General features: G+C 35.8%; 2 protein-coding genes across 3 annotated transcripts; one reads left to right on the top strand and one right to left on the bottom strand.

Annotated features, from left to right (window-relative positions):
• LOC109832059 (protein MIZU-KUSSEI 1) lies at positions 1,124-1,985 on the top strand. The gene has a single exon (XM_020399508.1). It carries the CDS (start codon positions 1,129-1,131, stop codon positions 1,705-1,707), a length of 579 nt encoding a protein of 192 aa, XP_020255097.1. The 5' UTR covers positions 1,124-1,128; the 3' UTR covers positions 1,708-1,985.
• On the bottom strand, positions 4,619-9,111 carry LOC109832857 (patatin-like protein 2). Of its 2 annotated transcripts, none has more exons than XM_020400316.1 (6): positions 8,868-9,111; positions 6,759-6,940; positions 6,482-6,677; positions 6,079-6,240; positions 5,253-5,555; positions 4,619-5,085 (listed from the first exon to the last, which is right to left on the bottom strand). In XM_020400316.1, the coding sequence occupies exons 1-6, from the start codon at positions 9,009-9,011 to the stop codon at positions 4,852-4,854; spliced, it is 1,221 nt and encodes a 406-aa protein (XP_020255905.1). In that variant the 5' UTR covers positions 9,012-9,111; the 3' UTR covers positions 4,619-4,851. The 2 variants fall into 2 exon arrangements, with proteins under 2 accessions (XP_020255905.1, XP_020255906.1); XM_020400317.1 differs by having other exon boundaries at positions 6,482-6,668.

Genomic DNA, 9,394 nt, shown 5'->3' with positions numbered 1-9,394 from the left:
TTAAAAGCGAAGACGAATGAGGATTCTTGTACACATTCCAAATTCAACTAACAAACTTTGATATGAATGTATTAGGGGCTGAATTAGGTACATGACCTACTTTGTTAATCTCTTCTAGGATTCTGTCTAAACTGGTATACCAATATAACTCATTTAGCGCTCAATAAGATTTGTTGAATGAACAAATTTTCAAAACAGCCTCAAACCAGTTTTTATTTTTCAAAACCGACCCACTTTTTTTTTTACCAAAATCGGCCTACTTTTTGCCACGTCAGCTTAATCCTATTCCTAAACAGTCGGGGTTGGCAACCCCGACTGATTAGGAGGTTGTTAAACCCCAATTAGAAGCCTTAAACCCGATTTTTTATGTCCTAAATAGTCGGGGTTGGCAACCCCGACTAATTAGGAAATGAGATTAAGCTGACGTGACAAAAAGTTGGTCGATTTTGGTAAAAAAAAAAAGTGGGTCGGTTTTGAAAATTAAAAACTGGTTTGAGGCTGTTTTGAAAATTTGTTCTTTGTTGAATTGAGATTTGTGCATTTCCAAGAAAAATGTAACTTTGTATATGAATAATGTAGTATACTAAAATAGTAGCCACCGGTAGCATGAATACGATACGTGCCTGCCTTTATAATCTCTCTCCCTTAGAACTTGTCCATGTCTTCCTGGATTACGATGCATAATCTATAACTATAGCTTATTTATTAGTGAGATTATATTGTTATCATTAATATCGTTATGAGAAAATGATATTGAAGAGTGTTTATTTTGAATATGCATTTATCAAAATTATAATGTTACCATGCCCGTGATACTCACTCTCATATGCATCATGCTAAGTAACAGCTAGTTTTGCACTAGCTCGAAAATTCTTTACCACTGAACCACCATATGTCACATGGATCACGTCATTTTCCGAACAAAAACCCTCTTTTGAAATTTCTTTTTCTTCCCTCCCTCTATATATATTCCTCCAACACCCCTCTTCGTTCTAATTATAAAAACATAAAACTCTCTCCTTCCAATTCTCAACTCCACAGGCTCAAACTGCCTCCTCAACCATCACCATTAATGCCACCGCTACTCGAAAACCCGGCCCTCGCCGCGCTCCTCCGTACTTCTTCCGCATGTTCAAGCTCCTCCCCATGCTCTCCACGGGCTGCAAGATGGTTGCCTTATTGGGCCGGCCCAATAAGGCCATGCTAACGGACCGGGCCACTACCGTCACCCTCTTCGGCCCACGAAGAGGCCGGATTTGCCTCGCGATTCAAGAAGACCCCCGCTCTGCTCCCTACTTCCTAATCGAACTCCCAATCCTCACCACCTCCCTTCATAAGGAAATGGCCTCCGGTCAGGTGAAGCTGGCACTCGAAAGTGAAACAAAAACTCACAAAAAGAAATTGGTCGAAGAGTATGTCTGGATCGTTTATTTCAACGGGAGGAAGTCGGGTTTCGCGGTTCGTCGGAAGTCGAGTTCCGAGGATGAGAAGCAAGTGATGAAGGTGCTGAGAGGGGTGTCGATGGGGGCCGGGGTTTTGCCGGAGAGGGGCGGAGGAGAGGAGAAGGATGGGGACCAGTTGACTTATATGCGGGCCCGGTTCGAGCGAGTGGTGGGGTCCAAAGACTCAGAGGCGTTGTATATGATCAGTCCGGATGGTGCGATGACCGGACCGGAGATCAGCATCTTTCTTGTCAGGGTCAAATGATTATATACGTTCTGATTCAAGGATAGACACGACATGATCTTGCGTTCTTGATTAGTTTGGTGTGTAAATAGGTTTATTGAAAATAATGTGGTGATAATTGATGGGGATAGGGGATTAACTAGTTAGGTGTGCAATTTTAATGCATGCGTACATGGTTTGTCTTGTCACGTGATATGTATCACAACTTTTTCTTCTTTTTTTTTTATCTTTTTGGGTGTGTTGGTACAAGTAAGCATTAAAATTCTTAAGAATAACATTTGGAGCCAAGAAGAATCATAGCATGATGATTTCATTATTGGATGTTCAGTTGTAGGTTTATAAATGTTTGTTACGGTATTGGTTTAGATTAGCGTTAGGATGCTCAAATAGAGGCCAAACTATTGTTATCAAAGGAATTAATTAAGACCTTCTGGTATTAATGTTAATTTTGGATATATTGAAATGTAATTGGGTCTAGGATGTTGTGAAATATAATTAAAAAGAACACGAGAAATCTTAATGCACAATCATGGCATCATCATATGCTTCTCAAATTTTAGTAATCTTCCTTTATTCTACCTAAAACCTTGACCAAGAAATTCAACCGCTTCCTATGAAATCATGAAGAAGTGAAAACTGAAAGATTTTTTGCGATGTTCTACCGTATCCATCCGCACCCTTCCAAGACTCAAAATCGTGGATACTTTGACAGAAAACAAAGGCCATAATGTTTTGCTGGTTGGTGGGTTTGAGGTAGTCAGTATCTGTATGGGCCCAAGCAATCACTTGCTAATGGGCCTTGGGTCACATGGAGGCCCCACATGGAGGGAAAGCGGTTCTATCGAAGACCTATTTGTTGAAAGATGCCCATGAACTAATCCCAAAGGGATTTGAAAGCAAGCATCAATCAGCATCAAGCGTGCTTAGTTCCAGCTCAGTCTGAAATTGCATTTTAAAAAAAAAATCCTAATAGAGGGTCCTGTGTAGAAAATATTATATTGAGAAAGTAAAATAATAATTAGTACATAATATAATGTAAACATAAAACATTACTGTAAAAAAAATATGCTGACAGCTTCGGTACTCCTAAAATTAAATTTCAAAGTACCGATGGCAGTAATTGTAATTTCTTCCTTGAATTTCACTGTCAAATTCGTAATTAAAGCAAAACCTAGTGCCTAGTTTAGGTTTGATTTCTCTTTCCTCTGGTTATTTGAAACTGACTTTGCCCGATTTTTTTTATCGAAAAATTCCTTAGGGACCCAAAATATGGGACCAATAGGTGGGACAAGTGAGGTGTCCCCCTCCTATTGTATGGGACCAATAGGTGGGACAAGTGAGGTGTCCCCCTCCTATTGGATAATGAGTTGGCCATCATTAATCCACTAGGAAGGGGACACCTCACTTGTCCCACCTATTGGTCCCATATTTTGGGTCCCTGTAGCAAAGCTCTTTTTTATCATACGATCAGCCATCATCTGTGAAGATACCATTCTTCACCTTTGTCAAAAATCAATCTTTTTTCTAAAAAAAAAAATGAAAATGAAAAACCTTTGTCAAATATCTCAAAGTGGAGTTTTGTCTAATATTTAATTTTTTAATTTCCCCACTATATTTACTAAATTAGTTGATTACGTGCATTCTCTTTCTTTCTTTCTTTCTTTTTTGAAAATTTCAGGTTTCTATTGTTGGAATCCCATTGTAGAATCTTGGGAAAAAGAGTTATTTTGGGTTTATTCTTTATATAATTAAAATAATGATAATATATTCATGGCATCATGAAATAGTTTTATTCGTATCTCATAACCTTTTCTTTTATTTTCTTTTTGATTAATTTATAGACATTTCCTTATCATTCTTAAATTGAAAAATTATTTATGTCGGCTCCTAATCTGTAACGAGAGTAAGGGACGTTGTGGGAGGGGAGGAAGTAGAGGAACAGTTTCAGAAAGAGAAATATATATACAAAAGTAAGCTTAATTAAAAATTACCAACTATTCAGCCTATTTCTTCTTTTGTACATATTTAACAAAATGAAAAAAAAAATCATTATTGGTGTACCAAAGCAAAGCTCAAAAAATATTGGATCAGTAAAAACAGTATAAAATATCAGCAATATCACCAACTGTAAAATTAAAATAGCCACACGAATAAATATCTCGATTTTGTGTCCAAGACGCCCTATATGATTTTCCTCTCAAATTGCTAAGTTAAGCCAAGCCTATGGATGCCCAATGGGCCAAGGTTATTCAAACCTAACGCCCACAATTGTTTGTTACATAACTAAGTTTTACATTTTAAAGATCCTACAGTCTACTCTCTAGATTATATTAATTATTTTTCACCCATATCTCATGATCTCAGGTGCTAGTTAGATTTTCCAAAAAGAAAAGTATAACGCTCTCCACTCTGTTCAAAGGTTTTAGTTCATTAAAAGAGAAAAAAAGTATATTAACGTCCAATTTCAGGTCACATTTTATCAAGAAATAGAACAATTATCAAGCAAATGTTTAGACCACAGCCCAACTTTGGCTAGGTACGACGGTCAACAGATTTCTAGGTTATGATAAAATGTACACTTTCTTCAAATTACATGTATCACAACACACTTAATACTTGTCGACCTTCTTTTGAAGGACAAAATTTCAAAACCAACCTGTTTTGAATCTTAATCTCAAAAAAAGACCCGTTTCAAACTTAATTTCAAAAACCGACCCAGTTTCAACCCAACTGAGTTGGTTTTTGAAATTAAGTTTGAAATAGATCGGTTTTTAGGATTATTTTGGCAAATGAAAATTTGTCCTATATAGGGTGGTATAGATATGGATGATAAAAAGCATATTATAATTGAATACATTGGTTGATATGCCCAATATGCAGTACTGTCACCTCATTTCATTTCATGAAATAATACGTCAACATATAAAATGAGACTCGCGGTCAATCTATCCCATCCAACTCACATTTAGCAAAATAAACATCACATCGTGCATCTTTTTCATTCTATTCCAGGAAATCAAGCGACAAACTTTTGCTTCATTATTTGAACACTCAAAAGGATCACATTATTACATATCGATAGATTAATAAATTCACGGCACGCCACAAAAGATGGCGCGCATTAATAACATATATATATCGCGAACTTGATGCTCAAATTATCGATCACCCTGTGGTTTTTGACTGCCTGAGTCTTCTTTCGTCGGATAGGAGTTTAGCAAAGCGCGTGAGCTCCTCTTCATTAGTTCCCTCTCCGTTAACAGCCTCAGAAATTCCAGTCTCCAGGTTCACCCTTGAAACTGGCTTCTTTAAGAGATCGTTGCCAATCTCAGCAAGCTTTGACAGGTTCTCTTTAGTTGAGACGTCCACAGATGAAGTGTCTCCGGTCAAAGTATCATCCTGTTTGCAATTAATGAATGATCACTGGCACTATATATTAATTGCGTCTAACTTAACGGGTGAACAGAATTCATGTAGCTAGCGTACCCCAACATTAAAATAAAGTCGCTAGTCCAGTTACTCTACGTATGTTCACCTTACATATTAAAAAAAAGGGATAAAATTACCTGTATGCGGAGATAGTTGTTTTGACAATGGAGAGCTTGAAAAAGAATGGAAGCATGGATATCAACCATATCGGCACTTGCTTGATTAAACATATCAATTATAGGAGTATACCCATTACTGTATAACCATCCAAAAACACCCCATTTTGATGCCTCTTTCGCTGTGTATCTCCCTTCATCTTTTGGTCTACCGGTACCCAGAGAAAGAACTACAAATCTCCCATAATCCATGGGCTTTATGGGAAAGAAGTCTTGGTTTTGCTTGAAGATCTCCTTTGTCACCATGCTCATAGCCGTTAATGTCTGATCAATAGGATGATGAATATTTTATATTAGCGTATTTATATGATGTGGTCATTTTTCCAGTTAGAAATATTTTTGACAAATGTCTTAAACTCTTGAGTACGTGCATGATTTCTCCCCTGTACAAAGGGTGCATCTAGAAGAAAAAAAAATGCTCAAACATATTTTTACTTTCGATAATTAGGATCCTGCCAATGTAAATCCTTCAAATTGAAAGTTTGTACTGTTGAACGAGTAGCAACACATGGACTACATATAAATAGAAATACGGTGATTCCGAAGTTTTTTTTTTATCTTGTACATATCAAGTGAAATAAAATTTATATAATTTTTTTTTGCGAATTTTCTGAAACATCAATTTTTGAAACATATGATCATATATGCATTGTGCTAAAACACAATGAAATCGTTGGATATTCGGTTGATATTTAATTTTAAAATCTAACTTCTAATTTGTGATCAGTAACACCCACACCTGGAACAATTAATCAATATTAATCGGAATCGTGACGGTTTAATTTACCGGGTTATTGGCTGCAACTCCTCCATCAACGAGATGAAATTTTCTGACCGTCCCTTGAGCGTCTCTGGTCTCGAAGTAGTGAGCAGGAAGATACGTAGGTGCTGCGGAGGTGCTAATGCAAATGTCGGACAGAAGAGCATTTTTGAGAGGATTGCTTCTCGACTGTTGAACAATTAATATGAGCTAGATATGATTTAATCCCCCATTAAATCATACGGGACTACTAGTCCCGTATGTTTCGAATGATCTGTTTTGTAAAATCGATATTTTTTGACATGTTAGTCAAAAAGATGTCTATTTTGCTAAATATTTAACAAAACTGTCTGTTTTGCCAAATATTTAGCAAAATATGTGTATTTTGCAAATTTTTTCTTTAATTAATCAGTACAAAATATACATGTACCTGAAACGTTGAGAAGATTGTGGGTTGGAGGAGATTAACATCGAAAGCGGGTATAACCACATTAGTTAGGGTTTGATGTAGCCTTGTCTCCCCGAGCAGTTGTTGGATTTTGGAATGCAAATATTTGCCGTTGTACTTTGGCCCCATGAGCGTCTTGGTGAAACTAAACGCCCAAGAAAGAATCCCACTGCAACAACTGCTAATCGTGATCAATTAAAAATAAAAAAAAAAGAGCTCTCCCTAGCTAGCTAATCATGGTCAATTTAAAAAACTTAACCCTTTTTGAGGAAATATTTTAGGACAGTTCTCTAAATAGAAATCTTTAATCTCCTTCGCCGCAAATAAAGGTCGGTTATCTTTGTCCGGAGCCGTGAGCATCGCAGTCACAAGGCCCCCGGTGCTAGTTCCAGCAACCACATCAAAGTAGTCTGCAAGCCTAGCATCCGTTCCGTCGAGTTCCTACGCAGGACACGAAATTATGCTAGTCAGATCATTTCATTTTTATGTCCATTTTTTAGAATTTTCTATTGATTTGCATTATATACTAATTTTTTGCATCATTTTTCCCTGTATAAATAGGGGACATTGTGTCATTGTGCCTTTTTAGAGTGGAACTCAATATTTGCAAGGATTTACAGACTTTTGATGCCATATTTATAGTTAAGTAAGTTACGTAAAGGAGTAATTTTTCTTGGCAACCAAGTAAATGTGTTGGATTGGACACAATATACTTTTGTTTTTTAGTGTAATTTAAACGCATGAAACTACGGAGGTTTTTGTTCTTTAGATCTTCAGTAACTAATGTTTCTGATCCGGTTGGCTTGGTTAGTTTTGCTATATATTAGGCTTAATTACAGAAAATCCCCATGGACTTTTGGGGAGTTGTAGTAAGCTCCATCAACTTTTCTTATTACACTGAACCCCAATCTTAAGGAGTTGTTGCACATAACCCCATGAACTGTCTTATTTCACATGAAAACTTCTCATTTAATCTCTAAATTGGCACCATCAATTCTAATATCTCATGTGGCAAGCACCATTAATTCTAATATCTCATTGGCAAACATGTGTAAGAACAAAAAGAAAAAGATGAAAATAATTCCTTAGTCCCAAAGCATTACCTGTTTTCCACGCACATAATGACAAAAATGATGTGGTAATTAGTTAAGAAAAGATTTTGTCATCGTTATTGTGTGCATTTTTGTCAAAGTTTTCTTTGTGCCATTATGTGCATTTGGCTAATCATAATTAGTTCTTTAAGATTATTGCAATTGTACTTATCTGCACAACAAGTTGATGCTGACATTTTTTACACAAACAGTGGTGCGATAATTTTTTGAAGATTTATCCTTTGCATTGTCGAATCCTTTGGGTTATTTGTTACACTGTTCCTTCTTTCTATAGTTTTTTTTTTTAAATTTAACATTGTCAAACATCTGAAGAAGTTTAGATATGGCTCTTTGGGTTCCTCTCTAGCATCATGAATATCTACATGTTTTTGTAGAATGATTTTATGTCAAAGACCGTAAAAGAATAAACACAAAAAGACAAAAAAATATTTTAGGAACCGTGCTTTGCACGTGTCTAAATACTTTACAAGGATTTTGCTAGAATTGTGGATGACCTGAAAGTATTATGGATTGAAGATAAGCTAACATGAATTATTTCAATATACGCATTCACGTGGTTACTACTTGCACTCCATACTTTGACTTCAATGCAAGATGATAGTGATGTTGGCAAGATTTTGAGATGGCATAATAAAGTTAGATTTTTATGTGTATAATTGTGTTATCCCCAAACTTTTGGGATAAAATATTTGTTGTAGTTGTTATATGTAATTGCAATAGATTTGATCTTTTTTATCTGTATATGTAAAACATTTGATGTTTTATTTTTACATGAGCATATATCAGATCATATCATAGTTGTCAGGTTAAATGCCAGGTTAAATGATTAAGAGATCCATAATGTTGAACTTCACAACTATATACATTACTTGAAGGGATAAACAAGAGATTTAACTATCTGTGTTAAGAGTTTTAGTTATCTACGTTTCTATGTTTAAATATGTACTTCAAGTATATGATGAATTGCAAACAAATACCTATATGCATATCCTCATTGGTTATATATGATGGACTTCAAGTATGTTTAAGATAAATTTATCGTGACAAAACAATATCCTCGTTGGTTATACATGATGGACTTCAAAGATAAATTTATCGTGACAAAACAAAAATGGGATGAAGAAAAATTGCGCACAAAAATAATCTGTAAGGATGTCGTGCTTAGCATGGGATGAATATACTAGTTTTTAAATAATTAAGACATAGGTAGAATATATATAAAACATGTCAAATGGAAAAAATCTAGCGTAAATTACTTGGAGTTTTGATTCAAGACAAGCAAGGATGACTGCCGGTATGATGCCTCTAACTCCACCGCCATCAATGCTGAGCACAGTGATAATCCTCCCAAGTGATGGTGGAGGGTTTACAACTTTTTCTTCTTGAGTAGTACTGTTCATCCTTCGCTAAAACAAAGCTTGGAAAATGTAGCAATATGTTGAGTGTGATAAGATATGTTATTGTTTTTGAGCGCTTGATATATGGTACTTTAGAGATCATATTGTTGTGAGTTGTTATTTGTAGGCAGAGTGAGATGCTAGCGTGAGTTAGGGTTAGCTTTTTGTCAAGAGGAAATATCAACTAGAAGAAGACACTAGACATATATTTGTTTAAAACCTCTTGTTGATTTCTTGCTTGAATCATTCGCCGCGGTTGAAAATAGTTAGCTTGCAATTCATGTACCAAGCTAGTGTATTAAAACTATCGCAGTGAGTATCATATAGTGTCTATATATGTCTAGATATCGTATTAAGCAGACATATGAGCTGGATAGCCAACTGTG

Source organism: Asparagus officinalis, chromosome 3, assembly GCF_001876935.1.
Source record: "Asparagus officinalis chromosome 3, Aspof.V1, whole genome shotgun sequence".
Lineage (NCBI taxonomy): Eukaryota > Viridiplantae > Streptophyta > Magnoliopsida > Asparagales > Asparagaceae > Asparagus > Asparagus officinalis.
The sequence above is the reverse complement of the archived record's forward strand: the minus strand, read 5'-3'. Positions and strand labels throughout refer to the sequence as shown.

What these genes read in the sequence shown, in the direction of transcription:
- LOC109832059 (XM_020399508.1), top strand. Translation starts at nt 1,129, where the DNA reads ATGTTCAAGCTCCTCCCCATGCTCTCCACGGGCTGCAAGATGGTTGCC.
- LOC109832857 (XM_020400316.1), bottom strand. Translation starts at nt 9,011, where the DNA reads ATGAACAGTACTACTCAAGAAGAAAAAGTTGTAAACCCTCCACCATCA. An exon ending in GTCTTGAATCAAAACTCCAA is followed by an intron (nt 6,941 to 8,867) that starts GTAATTTACGCT and finishes TGTCCTGCGTAG; the next exon opens with GAACTCGACGGAACGGATGC. An exon ending in ACAACTATCTCCGCATACAG is followed by an intron (nt 5,086 to 5,252) that starts GTAATTTTATCC and finishes AATTGCAAACAG; the next exon opens with GATGATACTTTGACCGGAGA.